The 20,824-nt window shown below is 36.8% G+C and overlaps 1 protein-coding gene across 11 annotated transcripts in view; it reads right to left on the bottom strand.

Annotated features, from left to right (window-relative positions):
• RAPGEF4 (Rap guanine nucleotide exchange factor 4) overlaps nt 1-20,824 on the bottom strand; it is a 407,942-nt gene that overhangs the window by 177,369 nt on the left and 209,749 nt on the right. For all 11 annotated transcript variants that reach the window (XM_007494386.2, XM_007494385.2, XM_056794003.1 and 8 more), the window contains one exon: nt 1,272-1,344. In XM_007494386.2, the coding sequence (XP_007494448.2) occupies nt 1,272-1,344 (73 nt within the window). The remainder of the gene's footprint in view (nt 1-1,271; nt 1,345-20,824) is intronic.

The following is a 20,824-nucleotide window of genomic DNA, read 5'->3' as shown; positions in this document are numbered from 1 at the left end:
AATCAGGTAGGACTTAGGTATTTATAAGCTGAAGAAAGGAATCACTGTAGAGATAAGGCTTGAAGATATGAGGAGGAATACTTCTTACCTAGATATGAGAACAAAGTAAAAGGGAATGGATGAAAATGCTGAAAATGTGTAAGGTAGAATGGAGATCTTGGAGAGCTCACATCAGATGGCCTTGGACCGCTTAGTAATTTAAAGAGATAAATAATTTCACCTGCTAAGATTAAGAGGGGTCGAAGTAGATTTGGGAAATGTGCTAAAGGTTCAAAATAATTATAGTAAAGATTTGAAGTCTGAGATGTAACAAGAAGGGCTTATGTGCTCCCTTGTACTAAGATGCTGAGATGATAAAACATTAAAGAATGTATACTGTGCCATTTATATGTAAAGTATATTATTAAAGAGTCATGAATCCTTTATTTTCTGGGAATTTATTAAAATTTTTTCCAGTAACCTTAAAGAGAAACATAAGTTCCTGTCATACATCAATGGATAACTAGACTTCATTTCCTCTGATATTTCATCAAGTCCATAAGGCAGGCATTACCCACTAAAACATGTTGGCATAGAAGAACAAACTTCTTTTTATGTTTAGATAAAGATCGATCTTTTATTAAAGGTGTGGAATTTGCAGAGACCTTGATTTTATTCCAGTAAATAATGACTCATTATGCTATTTGAATCATTATACTCTTCTTGATCAATATAATAAAAAATGCATAATAAGAAAAAGCTGATTTTGCAGCCCCAGCAGCTCTCAGGTCTTAGGTAGTAGAAGCTATAAGGCAAAGATGGCCCCTAATTCCATTTTTAATGGAAGGACAGCAATGGCAGTTTGATTGCAAAATAAAGAATACCCTTTTGAAAGGGTATTTTATGTTTCTCAGTATCGTGTCTTTACAGGGTTGCTAGGTGGTACAGTAGAGAGAGCATTAGCATTGGACATGCAGCCAGAAGACCTGAGTTTGAATCTTGCCTTAGTCATTCAATGTGGCCCTGGGCTCTCTCAAATTAGATAATATATTAACGTGTTTTGGAAACTTTAAAGCACTTGTCCATGCCAGTTTTATAAAACTAATAGAGACCTATCCTGGCTCAAGCCAAGACTAGAAAAACACTATAATTTTAAAAATTATTTAAATGTACATATAACTTTGCATCCATCACACTGACAAATTATTACAAATGACTATTCACACATACACACACACATATATATATATTTTAAAAAATTTAAGCAAAATATTTTCAAATTCTTTACTTACTATCATTGTTAGCGCTGGTTTCCATAACACCATAAGGAGGAGCCAAAAGTCCTGCCATATACTGCCGATATTTCTGAAAGAGAATATGATCAACTAAATATGTTGCCATTTATTCATTTTCAATGGTCACCAATTTATATTTTTAAGGATAGCAACTTTGAACCTCACAAAGCACCTGAGTTCTATATTTATAGACCCATAAATTTGCTCTGTGATTACATAAAATGTCTGACTTTCAGACAAGGCTCCTGGGATAGAATTGTGGATCTTCTCCCACCTAGGAGAGTTATATCACAGGATATCATTTACATATTTCTATCCAATTGATTGATTGGTTGGTTGAACATATCTCTTCCGCCCTCCCAACCCACCCCCTATATACAGGCTCAATTATTTGAAGAGTTAATAATTGCAACACTATGAATTCTTTAGTAGTTGCATATACAAAAAAAAAAAGTGCTGCTTTCTTAATAAGTGAATCTCACCAAATTAGCTTTCTTCAAAAGATAGAAGTGCCTTTCCCTAGAAAGGATATTTCCAAAGAAGCTGATTTCATGCTGTTAACCCATTTCAATTCACAGTCTACACCTGCATTTTGTGTGACCTCTGAGAAACTTTTAGTATGCTTACATAGAAAAAGAGCATAGCTTAACTGAGAAGTCTTTGGATGGAATTGAACAGGTACTTTCTACTGTCTTTTGTAAAAAAAAAAAAGGAAATGTATGTTCTATAAACATCTAGTGCAGATTTAAAGACCAAAGCTACATGGTTCCTATGCTTATGGAGTTTGCAATATAGCATTTTTCATCTGCAACATTATTAGCCACTGTAATCATAGAATTTTGACCTTTTAGGGACCTTAGCAGCCAGCTACTGAGCAATCTCATTTGATAGATGAGGAAATTCCTTTATTCATTAGACTTGGCTCCAAATGACTGAGATATTCCCAAAGTTCAAACTAATCAACCAAAGATGAAGATTTGCAGTATTTAAAAGAACAGATACTCAAGTTCTGGAGACATTCCAAAAATGCTGAGCCATAAAAACATACTTGTAATAAGCATCATAAGATGCTTACTTTGAAAAGAGCAACACTTATTTAGTTGTATTTTGGTATGTTTGTTGAAGTTCAGTCTTATTACCTTACAGACACACCTCATTATACAGTTAAATTACTTTCCTTGCCCAAGTATGGTCGAAATATCTCTAGTCATTCATTAATTCAATATGTATTTCTTGAACACTATGATAACATGGTCTTGCATGCTGAGGGGGATACAAAGATTTGGGGAACATAGAGTCCCTGGATTTAGTAGGATGCCAAAAATAATCCTGCTGAAAATACAAAATATTATTTCACAAGTGGGCATAATGAAAGAAGGGAGTAATGATAGTTAAGTGGCAATAGACTTGGCTTTCTATTCTATAGGAGATGGAGAACCACTGAAAGTTTTGTAGGGGGTTAGAATGATAATAAAAACACTATTTTAGAAAGATTAGCCTGATGTTGCTATGAAGGAAAATTTAAGAAATGGGTCACAGGAAGTAGGGATAAGAAGTTGCTATAGAATTCTGGGTTTAAAATCAGGAAAGCTCTTCTTTATGAGTTCAAATCCAGCCTCAGACACTTACTACCTGTTGGACCCTGAGCAAGTCACTTAAATCTGTTTGCCTCAATTTCCTCATGTGTAAAATGAGCCGGAGAAGGAAACAACAAAGCACTCTGGTATAAAAGAAAAAAAATGAATTCAATTCTGATCACAAAAAAACAACAACCCTAGAAACACTTATATGAAGTAATGCAAAATGAAGTAAACAGATTAAGGAGAACATTGTACAAAGTAATAGAAATGAAGTATAATCCTCAGCCATGAATGGCAACTATTATTAGCAATGCAAAGATCCAAGACAACTCCACGGGACTCATGATGCAAAAGGCTATCCACTGCTATGGAAGGAACTAACAGAATCTTAATGCAGACTGATGCTTGCCATTTTTCATTGTATTTCTTCCATGAATTTTTCTCTAGTGTAAGCAATATGTGCCTTCTTTCACAACATGACAAATATAGAATTATGCATTATATGCTAACACATATACAGCCTATATCATATTGCCTGGGAGGAATGGAGGGGAAAGGACATGGATTGCAAAATGTCAGAAAACAATTTTTGAAAATTATGTTGACATGTAACCTGGGAAAAAATGAAAATTTTAATAAAAATAATAATTGAAAAAAGAAGCTGCTAAGAGTCTCGTTGAGAGCACCTTGAATTAAGATGAATCAATGAGAACAGAAAGAGGACAGATGCTGAAGGTTGCAAAAGAAGAACTGGCAATACTTAATGACCAGACTAGATACAAAGAGGAAAGATAAGGATGGATTCAAAGATAACCCTGAGATTTCAAGTCTGAATAATTCAGAAAATAGTTCTGAAGATGATAGTATCAAGTGCCCCATACCTTTTACATACTTATTTTAATTCACAGGTCTGGGTGCAATTAATTCCAAAAGGAGCATAAAGCAACCTGAAGCACCCAGCTCAAGTGGGGGAATATTTCATGCCAGAACTGAAAATGAGTATTAGACTGCCTCCCAGGTAATAAATACAGTCCTCCCCTTTCATGATGAAAGCTGAACTTTTATTTATTGTGCAATGTCATGTATATTTATGTGTTTATATTTATGAATATACATAAATATTAAACAGCATCAAAAGAATCAACACTTCATAGTGCTTGTGGGCTACATAAACTGTCAGCAGAAAGGCTTCATCTGCTCTGATGGGCAGCTGGTAACACAAGGATTCTGGCAAACATCTGGTCCATTTGGTAGCTCTGAATGGTGTCTGTAATGTAACATTGATGTTTTCTCAAAAGGCACAATCTTCTTCCTTATGTCAGTCAAGACTTTCCTGGTTCATTTATTTTTCTTCTGGGGCAAAGACATTTACACCTGTATGCAAACCGAGTCAACCAAGCCCAAAGTATCTTTTTCTTCATTCTTTCTTTCTGTGAGCTCACTATCCATTTATATTGCCCACAGGGTCAGTCCAGTATCTAGTATTCCTGAATACTGCTTCTTGAGAATGGCCAAATTTCATTTTACTCTATACATCTTGGTTATATTATTGTTTTGCTTTTTTTTTTATCAAACAGGATTGGTTGTGTTCTTATGCTGGAGGACTAGCCAAATGCTATTAAATTTTTGGAACTAATTGTCCATAGCATGAGGTTTCATCAGTTCCTGACACTCCCTTAAAGCCATCTTCTTTGCCTTTTTCTTCTCAATGGGACAATCTCACTTGGCAGAGAATGTGTTTGAGATGGAGCTAATCTCCTTGGTCTCAAAATCTTCTCTGGATGAAGTCAAAAAAAGCTTTCCATTTTAATGAGGAATGTGTGAACAAAACATGGTCTCAAATTAAAAAAATAATTCACAAGTTAATTGCCTCATAGTTTAATAGGAAAAGGGAGTTGAGGATTTTATACTTTCAGAGGTAGAAATGAAAAACCCCACATTTCCAAATAAGGTAGTGGTACTTACTAATATACCTTAATTAAAACTGGACCACGTTTTTTGTGTTCATCTCCCACAAAATACCTTATATGAATTCAGCAGAATTAGATATCTAGAGTAAGATTGTATAAAAAAAAACAATGGCTCCTAGTGTATTCACATATTGCCTGATGCTTTATCATTTATTCTCTCTGGCTCCTATACACAGCCATCCATCTAAAAAGGCTTCAGTTTCTGTGCCTTCAAGTTGAAAATATTAGGCTAAACTCAGAGAGAAATGCAAATGTTTTGTATCTTGAAAATACCAACACCTGAAATAGTTCTGGAACCTTGTGTCAATTAAAGCGACTTCTTTGTACAGCCAGGCCATTTACAATTTCTAACATAGCTAAGTCTCAATTATAAATAATGAATCCCATGAAGGAGTCACATTATTTGAATTTACACTGTATGTTTCCACTAGGCTACAATCAATTTCCATACTTTACATAATTGTAACTTCAAATAGTACGAATTCAAATACATATGACCACTCCGTGGGACTTATTATTCATACTAATCAGGACCTAGTTGTATTAGCAATTGCTCTCATTTACATTGTAGTTGCTACAAATTGTACCTTGGGTATACCATTAGAGGGAGAAAAAGTTGTTGGATAAAATTTAAGACACACAAAAATTAAAACAAAAATCATAAAACAGAAAAAAAACAAATTTAAAAAGAGATGACTTTTGAAATAGTAAGGGAAAAGATCAGAAATTCTAAGTTGCCAGTGAGAAAATGAAAGGACATGAGCCAAGAAATATGAAAATAATAATTCACTTATAGAATGCTTTTACATTTGTAAAGCAATTTCCTTAGAATGCTCCTGAGATGTAATGATTATTACAATCCTCAATTTAGAGATGAGGAAATCGGATTCTAAGAGGTTAGATAACAGAGCTGGTAAGAGTTCAAACTCAGATCTGTTCCTTATATCAACTCAACAAACCAAATCAACAAAAAATTTATTATGGAGCTACTATGTGGCAGCCACTGTGCTAAACATTGGGGATACAAAGAAATGCCAAAAACATTATTAATAACAAGCCAAAATTCAACAAAACATTCAACACTTTAGAATCTGGGTTCTCATGACATGAAGCCCCCATTCCTTTATCATGGTGAAATGAAATTTTTATTCAAATGACTGCTGGCCACACCATAAATTACTGTAGATGTCTATTCCAAATGCACACCTGAAACCTGCCTAAAAGCTCAGGAAATTCTAGGGAAAGCTGCAGATGTTCCTCAATGAAAGATCTGGGGCTAGTTGGTACAATAATTAGGAAAGACAGGTCTATTCATGGGATGAGTGAGGAGCCAGCTAACCACCTATACAGGAGATGCTGGCACTCTGCCTTCTGAAAGGAAACCACATGGTTGTGGAGTTGGTTCAAAGGCAATTTAGTCCAGATCTGAAAGATTTATCAGTAAAGTCTAGTAATTAGGAATCTAATTACCAATTCTGTACTAGATTGCAGTCAGGAAACTAACAAAAATAGCAACCATTTCTAGCTGATGATACTCGCTAACAGACTATTCTGTGGTCTTGAAGGAATAACCATGTCTATGTTGCTAATTCACAGGTATATAATGTATGTGCCTACATATGCATAACAACATTGAGGGGCATGATCTATATTTATCTTCCTGAGAAAGAGGACTTTGGGGGAAATTACAACAGACATTTAAATAATGGATCTTCTACCAGTGTAGAAGTATGCTTTTCTTTGTTTTGTTTTTTCTGTGTTCATATATTTTAATGTTCCAAACAGAAGGAAGATGCTTCCAAAATCATGGAAGAAAATGAACAGAGGATGATAGACTAGAAAGAGAAATATTCTGCTTATAGATGTTACAACAGTCCTATAATTATATTACCTAAATGTTTACTCAAAATGTCATCTGGAAAACATCCTGCTTTTGATATGAAAGTGGGCACTCCTGAACATAGGGACAACTACTCTTGTAGTCAATAAGACTTGGATTCAAATTCCACCTCATATGCTTACTAGCCCCAAGGTCCAAGGAAATTATTTAACCCTTCAGTGCCTCAGTTTAATCATTGGTAAAGTAAAAGAAGGGGACTCAATGATCTTTAAGGTCTCTTCTAGTTTTAAATGTATAATTTTATGACTTATTAACACTACAGAACAACTTCAATTTATTCATGAAGCCTTTTAAAACTCTCTAATTCTAACACATGGTAGATTTTAAAATATGGACTATTATAAACTTGTGTTAGTTGGTGGCAGAAACAAAGCAAAAGACCTGTCCCAGCAAATCACTGGGGATTGAGAGCCTAGTTCTGGCTAGAGGAACTGAAGAGCAATTGGATGAAAAGTGTTCCATCATTCTATGCTAATATTATTTGAGACTGTAGCTCAAATATAGGTCTCTTGGGAATGGGGGTAGTTGAGGTGTGTGTGTGTGTGTGTGTGTGTGTGTGTGTGTGTGTGTGTGTGTGTGTGTGTGTAGAGCATTCCTAGTGCCTGATTAGGAACCTGGAATAATAATGGTGGCAAGGGGGGAGAGGGGTTGGGAAATAGGGAAGGAACTCAGAGTTTTTTCCTATAATGTTCTTCATGTTTTTGATGTCATGGTCTCCTTTGGCCACATGGCGAAGCATAAAATATAGCTCAAAATAGTGTTTTTAAATGATAAATTACATGTGAACACAAAAGAAAACAATTTTATGGAAACTGTTATAAAATATTTAAAAATATGTTTGTGGACCCCATATTAAGAGCCCCTATTTTAGAGACTAGAGAAGAATATAGGAATTTTAAAGAACTCTGCATGAGTAAATGAGATCAGTTCATATCCAGTAGAGCTATAGATAGGACCATAGATTTATACCCCGAAGACACCTTAGAAGTCATCTAGTCTTATACCAGATGGGGGTAGATAGGCAAGGCAGTGGGCAGAGTGCTGGGTTTGGAGTCAGGAAGATCTGAGTTCAAGTTTGACCTCAGATACTTCCTAGCTGTGTGACCCTGGGCAAGTCACTAAACATGATTTGCTTCAGTTTCCTTCTCTGTATAATAAACTAGAGAAGGAAATGACAAACCCCAAATGGGGCCATGGAGAGTCAAACATGACTGAATAATAACAAAAGCCCTATACTTTTATCTTACAGATGAGGAAACTGAGGGCCAGAAAAATTAAGAGATTTTCCAAGGTCATGGGTAGTACATGGCAGAGAAGGGATTTGAACCCCAATTCTTTGACTCCAGGATCCAACAATATTCTTTCTAATGTACCACAAAGCCTTTAAGTAACTTCCAGGCTGCCTATTACTGCCAAAACTCATAGATTTTGTAACCTATGATTTTATTTGTGAAGGTATTTTGTGGTAGTCCCTAGAAGGAGGGGACAGGAAGCAAGGCTACCCATCTTGATTTCTTGCTGCCACCACACCCAGTCCTGCAACAAGAGGTAATGAAGATAAGGCCTCCTCAGCTGCTGCCTCATTACTGACCTTAACTCTCAGAGCCCTTTCTTCCTTCCTCCACCTAATAGCCAGCACGAAACTTGGGACAGATCACTTCCTCCCTATGAAATACTGGGGATCCTTGACCTGGGATAAGCCCATAATAGAAAAATAATGATAGAAAAAATAATAGAAAAAGTGATAGAACCTCGTGGGGATGATTGGAGAGAAAGAAGCACGAAGAGCTAAACAGTGGAATCTGTGACCAGGACCACCAAGGAACAGCTGATTTTGGGGGGCATTCCTTTCAGCATAAGTGAGGGAATCCTTCTGACTCAAACTTTGGGTTAGTCAAGGCCTGTGGGGCTTACAAAGGAAATTACTTGCTTCTCTAGTGACTAGAAAGGTTTTAAGAAATGGCTTAACCTCTGCTATTTATGGGGTAATCTTGATTAGTATGGCAAAGTAGACAGGACATTGAACTTGGAGACAGGAGGAGATGGGTTTGATCCTTCCTCTAGCATTTAGTAGCCAAGTGACCCTAAAAAAGATTCTGGTCTTGTTTCCTCAAGGTAAAATCAGGGGAGTGGATTTGATGACCTTCAGGTCCCCTCCTGCTCTAGAATTTTGATCCTATGGTTTCTTTGGGACTTAGTTCTTTCATTTATAAAATGAGGTGGTTGGACTATGCCGTCTCTAAAGTACCTCCCAGTTCCAAGTCCTATGATCCCTAAGAATAACATGTTGGGGTCATGGAAAGCAAGGGAGAAGTAAAAAAGATTTACATGATAATTTCCCAAGTCTTCCTCTTTTCAAAACCCCTGGTAATAAAATGCTTTTTAAAAGTTCAGATCCCCTATTAGAAAACAATACTGCTTTTATTTTATAACCCTGGGCAGTTATGTTATATTTCTTATATTACCTTGGGTAGTTATATTATGTTACTTATATTATGTAATAATACATTATATTAATTATATTATATTATACTATATGATATGATATGATGTTATATTATATTACATTACCTTGGGCAGCTAGGTGGTATAGTAGGTAAGACTACTGGTCCTAGAGTTGGGAAAACCCATCATACTCAGTTCAAATCTGGTCCCAGACACACAATAGCTGTGTGATCCTGGGAAAGTCACCCTGTTTGCCTCAATTTCCTCATCTCTAAAAAATGAGCTGGAGAAGGAAATGGCAAATCACAAGAAAACTCCAAATGGATCATAAATAGTTGGGCAAGACTGAAATGACTTAACAACAAATATTGTCTCATTTGAGACTCCCAACAACCCTAAGATAGTAAGTGTTATTATCCCCATTTTATGGATAAAGGGACTGAGGCAAATGGAAGTAAAGTGACCAGGCCAGGGTCCCATCACTAATAAGTATCTGAGGTGAGATTTGAACTCTAGTCTTCTGATCCTAGGTCTAGCACTCTATCTACCATGGTGCCTCACTTCTTCCTATGGATTGTATCCATGGTATAGGTTAAAAGCTTTTATTTTTCTTTCTGCTACTCAATAAAAACGCTTTTATTGCCTATGTACAATATGAAACATTGACGTGGCATTTTGCTCCTGTGTTTTCAGAGCTAAAATTATTAAAATGTTGAAAAATGGGAGAATGGTAACAGTGGGTTATTTTAAATATTAATATTCCAATGGGGTTTTTTCCCCATGGGTATCCTTTCTAAAGTCATGCAAACTGCTTTCCTGTACAGATCACAAAATCTCAGAGCTGGAATAGAGACAAGAGGCCACTTAATTCAACCTGAACCTGACCCCAAGAATTACCTCTAAAATGTCATTAATAGAAACCCTCTAAAAAGAGAGAAGCCACTGCATTCTGGGGCAATACTTCTTATAGTTCTAAGGAAGTGTTTCCTTAAAGCAAGCCTAAAGTTGATCCTCAGTAGTCAACTAATGAACTAATACCTATTAAGTACTTACTAGGTGCCAAGCATGAATTTAAGTGCTAGGGATATCAAGAAAGGAAAAAAACAGCCCCCACTCTCAAAGAGCTTACTTTTTAATAGAGTATAAAAACATGGAAGTATGTAGGTACATACAAGAAGTATATTCTTTCCCATTAGTCCTAGTTTTTCTCTCTGGGATCAAATAATTCAAACCTAATCCCTTTTCCACATAACAACTATCATGTGCTCCCAGGGAGGAAATATGGTACAAAAGAGAGATTGGAAAGACCACCCCCAACCCAAATTTGAAGTCAGAGAACTTGGGTTGGAATCCTGGCACAATTTCTAGTTTTCGTAGAGTAATACATTCAGAGATAACAAGAGCTGTTGGCACTCATTTAGTCCTACCCCTGAGTTTATAAGCCGGGTGATGAAAAACCAAAAAGGTTAAGTAAATTGTGTAAAGTCAGATGCAGGGAGCAAGTGATAGGTTTGAACCCAAGTCCTCTAACTCCAAATCCAGTGTATTTACGGTTGTATCACATTGCTTCTCTATAAAATGAAATAGTTGGATTAGATGATCTCTAAGAAGATTCCTAAGTCACTTCATCCTTTTTACCTCAGCTTCCTCATCTATAAAGTGAGCTGGAGAAGGAAATGGCAAACCACTGCAGTGTTTTTGCCAAGAAAATCTCAAATGAGATTAGTGAAGAGTCAGAGACAATTGAAATGACTAAACAACATCAAGATACTTTCTATTCCACTCTACGATCCTGTTAAAAGTTTTTCCAAGCTGTTTTATGTGATAATATATGTATAACCCAGCTTAAATTGCCTGCCAGCACCAGGAGGGGGAAGAGAAGGGAGGGAGATAAAGTTAACCACATAACTTGGGAAAACTTGCATGGAAAATCATTATTAAGTGTAATTAGTAAAAAACATTAAAAAACACAAAAATAAACTATTTTCCAGGCAATAGTTACTATTCAATTCCTTTGGGATGCTCTTCACCATCTTTGTCTCCCTCTTCTGGATACCCTGCAAATTATCAACATCCTTCCTAAAACATAGCCCCCCTCCCCCCCCAAATTGATCACAATATTCCAAATGTGGCCTATTCAGGATAGAGGACTCTGGGATCATCACCATCATGTTACCCCGCTTCAATTCATTCTAGGCTTCTCCCATCTCACACCCAGATCTTAAAACTAATCTTATACACTATGTTGCTCTTTTTTTTTTTACCTGTTACCTTCCATTTTAGAGTCAATATTGTATATTGGCTACAAGGCAGAAAAGCAGCAAGGGGCTAGGCAACAGAGCCGAGTGACTTTGCCCAGGGTCACACAGCTAAGAAATGTCTGAGGTCACATTTGAACCCAGGCCTGGCTCTCAGTCCACTTAGCCTGCTAGCATCCCCTCACACTGTGCTACTCTTTGTATTTATCCTTCATAACTGTCCTTGCTGTCATCTTCTACATTGGTTCTGAGAAAGGGCACTGGCTTTGATGTTAGAAGAGACTTGGATTTTAACCTACCTCTGAATATATTTTCAAGTATATCCAATATATTGTATTGCTTTACTATACTTAGGAGTCACAAGGTAGGAGAAGGGAAGGGTGTTCCATGTGAAGATAGAGGATCTTTGGGAAGTGAAAGTGATATTTTAAAAATAAAATAATAACAATCATAACAAATAACAAAAATTACAGTAAAAATAAAAACAATTAAAGAAAAAAGAATTGGCATCTGCTTCTTATACTCACTGTGTGACCCCACAAAGCCACTTAACCTTTCTTTAAAAAAACAACTTTTTCTTCTGTCTTGGAATTGATACCAAATATCCATTTCAAGGCAGAGCAGTAAAGGGCAATTAAGGTTAAGTAACTTGCCCAGAGTCACACAGATAAGATGTATCTTGGGCCACATTTGAACCCAGGCTCTCTTGTCTCTAGGGTGGGTGCTCTATCCACTGACTTACTTAGCTGCCCCTCACTTAACCTTTTCAGCTTCCTTAAATATAAAAATCTTATTGAGAATAGAGCTGTGGTGAGGAGCAAAAAGAGATAAGGCATATCATCTAATAAATGTCAGCCATTATCATTCTCTTATTCAATGGACTGGAATTGCCTCTCATGAGACAGTGTTATATGTACTGGGGAGAATGGCAGGCTCTGAGTGCAGAAGATCTGGGTTCAAAAACCATGTCTGATACTGACTGGCTGTGCGACCATGAGTAAGTAACTCACAATCTCCCTTAGCCTTAGTTTCTTCATATGCAAAGATGGATATAATAATACCTACTGTTTGCACCTCTGAGGGTTGTTGGCAAGACCAAGTGAGATAACCTTTGTCAAGCACTATCCAAAACTTACAGTACTGGAAGCATTAGCTCATGTTGTTATTGATTATTGCTTAATTTCCCCAATACCAAAGGACACAGAACTTGGGAGGATCTCCTTTTGAATGGTGTTTAGTCGTCTCCCCTTAGCTATACTTGACCTTTTACTGAAGAAAACTGCTTTTCAATCCTATTACCTTTTTTCCTTATTTTTCTGGGGTCCAAATGTAGTTCCAAGGAGAGACTCTGTACGTCTCTGGGTCATTTTAAGAAACCTGTCAGCATAGAATCAACCACAGGAAAGAGCATCATTTCAGGAAAGTCGAAGGTTTCTTTGCCTCCAGGTCTTATGAGTCTATACTGGAGCCTGAAACCCCCATTTTGGGAAAGCTCACATAGGTTTAAAGCCAGAAGGGACCTTAGAGGTCATCTAGCTCAACTGCTTCATTTTACAGACAAGAAATTTGGGGCACAAAGAGGTTAAGTACAGAGTAATAATCAGCCATGGCCAAATCAGGAATAAGTAGAACCAAAATTCTCTGCCTCCAAATCTAAGACTGTTTCTACAGTTATCTGGAAGGGATAATATTGTTGGCTGTAGTGGTCAGGCATTTCCGATATGTCCAGCTTTTAATGACATAATTTGAGGTTTTCTTGGCAAATTAATGGAGTGGTTTGTCATTTCCTTCTCCAGCTCATTTTACAGATGAGGAACTGAGGCAAATAAATGACTTGTCCAGGGTCACACAGCTAGTGTATCTGAGGACAGATTTAAATTCAGGTCTTCCTGATTCTAGGCCAGGCATTCTATAGTATCATTGGAACTCCTTTAGGTAGACATGCTTATCAGATTTGCTAACTATCACCTAACATGAGCAGGGCTATGAGGCAACAGAAGAAAAAATTTCTGGAAAGAAAAAGAAAGGAAATGGTTTGTAGTATGATTTGCTAGAGTATGCCAAATGCCCGGGGTAAGTAGACATGCAAATTTTGCCATTTTTTAAAACTTTGCCATTTTAATAATTTTTCTTAGGGCTAGCTTATTCTCACACTATTTTTATTGTGGCAAAGATGTAAGGTTCAATTCAATTCAAAAATGCTCAGCCCATCTATGTTTTTCAGATTACTGAGATTTCAGGTAATTGACTGGAATTACTCTAATTGAAGGTATTGCCCACTTGGCATATTTGGGTAATTAAGTATATAAATGAGATTTTCTTAGGTACACTCCAATTACTAGAATGAAATTCACATAGTAGGTCAAAGACATTTAAACAAATACCATAAGAGAAAGTACCCTGGGGCTGCTACTGAATAACACACCCTTCATGAAGGTTATGCTTCAAACACCATTCTTGCTTCTCACTTATCGAACTTGCAACATTCTATCTAAATTAACATACAGAAGTAATTGGAAACATAGAAAATGGCAAGCTGATGTAGGAAAAACAGATGATTGGATTTCTATCCAATCATCACAGCAAACTATAAAGGAATGGGACCAGATGTGATGAATTAAAATTAACATAACTAGAATGCTACTAAAAGCAGAAAGTAGTTCATATTTTAGAACAAGGGTTGGTAAACTATGACCGATAGGTCAAATCAAGCCCATCATCTGTTTTTACATGACTTTTGAGCCAATATGTATTTTTTCTTTTTTATATTAGGGGAAAACAGTATGAGAGACTATATAATGGAAAATATTAAATGCATATAATATAAATATTAAATACACAATGAAAATATTAAATATTAAGTACAATATCCCATGATCAATGTAGATTCATGACACTTTATTTCTGCTTTTGTGTCCAATGGCATCTTTATTTAAGGGCAAGAAGGCATTATGTATATACAGAATGGAAGACTGCCTTGATAAAATGAATGGCCTCTAAAAATATTTTCCTTATTTTACACTGAGACTGATTTTATATAAAGAGAATCCATAATTAAGAGTTTTCTCACAATACAATGCAACAGAGAGAATGGATCCAGGGATAGCCATTTGAGGACAGAGAAGAAATAATTGAAGAAAGAGAGTATTGGCAAGAGGGATACAGACTGAGAGGAAGGCCTCAGGAGGAACTTCAAGAGCTGAGTCAAAAAGAATTGGCAGCACAAGAACTGGGGTGAAAGGAGAAAGACAAAGTGGGAGTGAGCTATGGGAGAGACAGAAGGGGGGAAAATCAAGCTGAAGTCCCCAAGTGTAATAACCTCTCAAGGAGTGAGAGGAAGTCCAAGAAAATGTCTATTCATTCACTGACAGACACTGTAATGAACTCTACTTACAACTTCACCCAACTGTTTCTGGTAACCTGAATTTTGCTTTGACCACAAGAAGGTTAGGGCTTAGTCAGGAATAATATAAATTTAAAGTAAGGCAGAGAGCCAAACCTCTGCCTAAATGTTAGGAATTTTCCTAACTAGGGACTTACAGAGATTGTGATTAAACTCCTATCTTTTTTGTTTAATATAAACCTCCTAAAGCAGTGGAAGAGAGAACCATGTGAGTCTGAGGACAATAAGTGAGCTAATTATTATAATAGGGTTATGACTGATTATATCTCCAGGAACAAAGTAGGTAGGGAGAAAAGGGCATTAAATCGCTGTGTATCACATTATATCAATCTTCAATCTCAACAATACCTGCATCCATTGGTGTTTCTTACATAGATTCATTTTGCACACAACTTTTCAAAAGCATCTACTGTGTAAACCAAGGTACATCTCTATACAGAGCTATGACACAGAAACTTATCACTTTCTGAAGAAGAAATACCAGGGAACTTAAAAATCAAGAATCTAGAACCGTCTTCTTGTCTTGTTAAAGCAAGTATATTTATTATTTCGTAGGGATTGCCAAAAACTAAAACAAGCAAGCAAGGCCTTTTTTTCTCATATAGCTAGGCAAAACCTCATGATATATCTCTGCCTTGAAACTAGGTCACAGACTGGCAAGAGGAATTTCCTTTGCAGATGAAAACTGCCATTCGAAAATATTCTATGGGAAGTTCAGTTGTTCTGGCTAATCTCATTTATCTTGAGCCTTCATGAAGGACTCAAATCCCTAAATCCAGAATTGCACCCAGGAACAATGGGTCATCAGTGTCAACTCTAGAGCATGACCTTAACTTATTTCATAAAGCCCAATAACATTTGTCCACTTTTAGAAGAGGCAACTCTCCTAGAATGTTAGCATGAAAAATACCAGAGAGGATAAACATTTGCTTAGAGAGCCACATGGGCTCCCAGATACAGTACACTTTGTCACTGTATTTGCATGAAACCCAGATCGACTTGTACTGCTCCCAAGAAGATCCAAACACATTGGACTGCCAAAACATCAAGTTCAATAGCACATCTTTACAACCTGCAGAGAGATTCCTATATTTTTCTTCCGAGTATTTGATTTTTCCAAACAAAAGGGCTCCTCAAGCACACAAAACTGAAGGGTGAACTGATGAGCCGTTCTACATATATATAGAATGTGCAAGTAATAAAGCATGCTTTTCAGCAAGCAGTGCTTTGTTTGGAAGAAATTAGACTTTGCCTTTTCACAATGCCCTCTTGCCAAGCTCATTGTGCTTTCCTAACTTAAAATTAGTCTTTTAGGTGCATGCTGCTTCCAAAAGAAATCTATTTGCTCTATGATCATTCAGGTAACCACTCCAATATTGAATTTATCTTTGCTGGCAGGCAATCTAGTTCTGCCTCACTACAACCCAGAGAATCATCATCATTTTTTTTAACTTTTGTATAATTTTTTGATTATGTGAATAGTTTTGCATAATTGTTTCCAAAGATTTAGAATAAGCATCACATATAATAGAAGCAAAGAAATTAAGCACAAAGCTGTGTGTGTGTGTGTGTGTGTGTGTGTGTGAGATAGAGGATTTGTCATTGATTATCTGCTTAATCTATGGATTAATTATTATTAATTATGGATTAATCTATGCTTAATCATATAAAACTATGATTGAAAACTCATCCCCTCCTTTTCCTAAGAAAAAATGAAAGAGCAAGAAATATCAAAACTGAAGTGATAAAGTTACAAGAAGCACAAGCTTGCTAAGGACTATGAGGATCTGCAGACCACAAACCTAAGCCACAACCTAGGGTACCATAGCATGATATGATGCTGAGTCATTGAAATAACTTGGAGAGAATGATGGGGAGAAAGCTGATGCAGGGAGGTCATTCTTGTCATTCTGCTGGGTGGGAACAGAGTTAGTGATCGCTATCCTAGTGCCTATTTTCCTTCTGCCTTCTTATTCTTTCAAAGGAAAGATGGATTTCTTTCTTCTCCCCATCTTTTCTTCTTTCCCTTAAGCCTTCCTTGATATCTTTTATTAGCCACCTGGGCAGCTTGATGGAGCAGTGAATAGAGGGCTGAGCCTAGAGTCAAGGAAGACTCAGACACTTACTAGCTGTGTGACCCTTGACAAGTCACTTCATCTCATTTGCCTCAGTTTCCTCATTTGTAACATGGGCTGGAAAAGGAAATGGCAAAACCATTCTAGTATCTTTGACAGAAAAAAAATAGGGTCACAGAGTCAGATGCAACTGAAAAGTACCTAAACATTAGTCATGCATTTTCCAAAGAAACAAGTTTCTTTAAATGTGTGCTGGTGCTTTTTTCATTTCTCTTCATCTGAGTCCTCAGAGAAAAGTTTAAGTAAGCTTGATGGCCTTGGAAAAGAGAGAGGTGACTCTGCCTTTTTAATTGCTATAATTTCTACCAGCTTGGGGCTTGAGACAAAGCAAAGAGATTTTGATTCCTAGCATGTTATTAAACTCCCTCAAAGCAGTCCAAAAAATGCATCTCAAATATCTTAGACAAATGAGCTGACAATATGGTGGAAGTGATGGGAAGAGAAGGTTAAGGAGGTAGAGAGATGCAGTTCCTGCCCTCAGAGCTAAATAATTGCCTTAGACTGTTAGGTCCTTCTCTGTTATTTCCAGGAAAGGTTCAATGAAACTCTGCCCCTTCCAGTCCCCAGGTAGAACCCATAACTAGAGGAAAAAGTCCTACCCAAAGGGAAGAATTAGGAATAAAGTGAGCCTCAGGAGACTGGAGACTAACCAAGAGGGAGAAGCTAGTTATACTCTGCAAAACAATACTATACCTACTTTCTGACTGTTAGATATGTATCCCTACCTCTTAGCATGCTGCCCAACAAAGAGTAAGTGCATAATAAGCACTTGATGATTGATTGATTAAAATTTCTAGATGAAAATTTAGTGTGCTGTAGCTATTTGTACTGAGAATTATGGGTTGTTATACTGAGAAAAACTGATTGAGACATCTCTTCTAGGAAATCCAAAAATACTTTGTTCACTGTGTAATTACATCTAGTCTTATCACTGTAGGAATTTTCCAAATCAAAGACCTCTCAGAGTTAGCAGGTCTGAAGTTTCAGAGGAGGCATAGTTTTTCAAGAGCTTATTGGCTCTTACTAGAGATAACTTTTCTAGAGCTTATGATCTCTTATTGGCTAAAACTTTTCCAGAGCTTATTGGCTCTTGCTAGAGATTCCTTTTCCAGGGCTTACAGACTTTTTGGAAAAGAACAATTACAATCATTACACATGAAATATAGTAGCTTCTATAGTCTGATCTATAACAGTGGATGTTACAAAATATTAAAATCCTCAATACCTAACCCAATGCCTTGTACAAGATAAGCAGTAAATATTGATTTTTTAAACTGAATTACATATTGAAAATCTCAGACAGACCATTAAGAGACTATCATGGGGGCAGAGAGATAGCTTAGTGGATTGAGAGCCAGAGAGTATCTGATTCAGGTACTTTTAGCTGTGTGGTCCTGCATAAATAACCCCATTGCCTAGCCCTTACCACTTTTCTACCTTGAAACCAATATGCAGTATTGTAAGAATGCAGAATGTAAGGGTTTAAAAAAAGAGGCTATCATTCTTATTGCAGGTTTGTTCCTTAGGAAAACCTCTACTTAACATTAAAATTCTTCCTGATTTTGATCACACAAGAGAAAACTAATGCAAAGCTATTATTTGTTAAATCGCAGTAATAATGATTTTTTTTGCTTGGTAGTAACTTTTAAAGACTATACCATTAGTTGTAGAGAGTTTGTGATCTGTATCAGAAGAATAAATATTCACAACAACATAATCACAGATCATTGAACCTTGAAGTATTTAGAGAAGGAGGAGATGGAAAAGGAGAAGAGTAGGAGGAAGAAGAGAAAGAGGAAGAGGAGGAAGAAGAGGAAGAGGCGGAAGAAGAAGGAAGAAGGAAGAAGGAAGAAGAAGAAGAAGAAGGAAGAAGAAGAAGAAGAAAGAAGAAGAAGGAAGAAGGAAGAAGAAGAAGAAGAAGAAGAAGAAGAAGAAGAAGAAGAAGAAGAAGAAGAAGAAGAAGAAGAAGAAGAAGAAGAAGAAGAAGAAGAAGAAGAAGAAGAAGAAGAAGAAGAAGAAGAAGAAGAAGAAGAAGAAGAAGAAGAAGAAGAAGAAGAAGAAAGAAAGAAAGAAAGAAGAAGGAGGAGGAGGAGGAGGAGGAGGAGGAGGAGCAGGAGCAGGAGCAGGAGCAGGAGCAGGAGCAGGAGGAGCAGGAGCAGGAGCAGGAGGAGCAGGAGCAGGAGCAGGAGCAGGAGGAGCAGGAGCAGGAGCAGGAGCAGGAGAAGAAGAAGAAGAAATGCTTAAAGAGAGTGTGAGATAAGCTTTTTGAAAAGCACCAGGTTACCCCTTAAGTGTGCTATTCAGGATATGCCAGAAGGAAAACAAGCCATTCTGATCTGTTTGGTCACTAAACTAGTATCTTGTGGAAGCTTTACTCTTTTTCCCACCCTCTTTCCCCTATCCTCCTAAATTAGGTAAACTCAAGTTTCCAGCTAACCAATGTTAAGAAGGCCAACCCAACGAAGAAAGGCTCTTTATCACTATAAAATGTAGATATCAGATGTAGTCTTGAGTTCTAAGTCTGTACAGTCAGAAGCATCAGCCCTGTATCTAGAACTTTGAAAGCATATGCTGCCATTGAATTCACAAGAAAGAGTACACAATGCATAATCAGACTTTGTTTGTTGAAAGGACCTTAAAAATCACCCAGTTCAAGCCAGTCTTTTACAAGAATCCCCTCCTGGACACACCCAACACGTGGTCATCAAGCCTTCATTAAAGACTTCTGAAGTCTTCTTATTATTTCCTCTGGCAGGTCATTCCACTTATAGAATGCTGTAGTTGGTGGGAACTTTTTCTTTCCATCAGGTCTAAATCTGCTTCTCTGATTTCTCCCCCTGTTTCTAGTTCTGTTCTATGGAGTCAATTAGAACAAGTCTATTCCATCTTTCTCTCATACAGTAGCTTTCAAATATTCAGACAGTGATCATGGTCCCTTTCTTTTCTTTTCTCCAATCTAGTTTTGCCCAGATCCTTCAACTGATCCTTGAATTTCATGTTTTCTCTTTAAAGGTTCATTGATTCCTTTCAGTTTTATATTATAATCATTCCAGCATAAACCACTCCTCCTCACTCTGTCTTGTGAGGCTTCTCTTATAATACAAAAAACAATAACTAAGCAAAACCAAGAAAAATAACCACAGGTAATATACAACAATAAGCAGCTAGGTGGCTCAGTGTATAGAATACTGGGCAGGAGTGAGAAAGACTTGAGTTCAAATTCAGCTTCCAGACACTTTGTAACTGTGAGACTGGGTAAATCACTTAATCTCTGTTTCAGGTCATCAAATGAAAAATGTAATAACAGCACCTATCTTTCAGAGTTGTTAAAAGGATAAAGTGAGGGAAAATTTGTAAAGTACTTTGCAAATTCTAAAGTACTATAAATGATAGCTTTCATCATTAAACTGTATGCTTATCTCATTAACCCTCAGGAAAGAAGTAAGGTATGTCTCCTAAACTCTTCTCTAAATAATAATACTAATAATGATACTAAGAAGTTTTAATATCTAATATGGCATACCAATAGATATAGCACATAGGAAGCTCATTGGGAGGAGGAGGGTCTTCAGTAATTGTTAAGAGAATAAAGAAGTCGTGAGATCCCAAAGTTTGAATACTGCTACTATAAGGGAATTTTTTCTTTTTTAAGGAAATAGAAATGAGCATGACCTATTCAAGATGAAGTAGGGTTGAGGGGGGGGGGGCTTTTGTTAATCACACATTCCCTTTCTAGCTCTTCCCAAACCACCTCTTTAGTAATTTGTTTTGTAATTTTGCTAGGATTCAAAGTTATGTTCATTGTACTATTATAGTTAGCAAGTATAGAGTTTGCTTAGATTTAATGTCTCTAATTCAT

This window comes from Monodelphis domestica, chromosome 4 (genome assembly GCF_027887165.1).
Source record: "Monodelphis domestica isolate mMonDom1 chromosome 4, mMonDom1.pri, whole genome shotgun sequence".
NCBI classification, from domain to species: domain Eukaryota; kingdom Metazoa; phylum Chordata; class Mammalia; order Didelphimorphia; family Didelphidae; genus Monodelphis; species Monodelphis domestica.
Note: the sequence above shows the minus strand (reverse complement) of the source record. Positions and strands in the feature narration are given on the sequence as shown.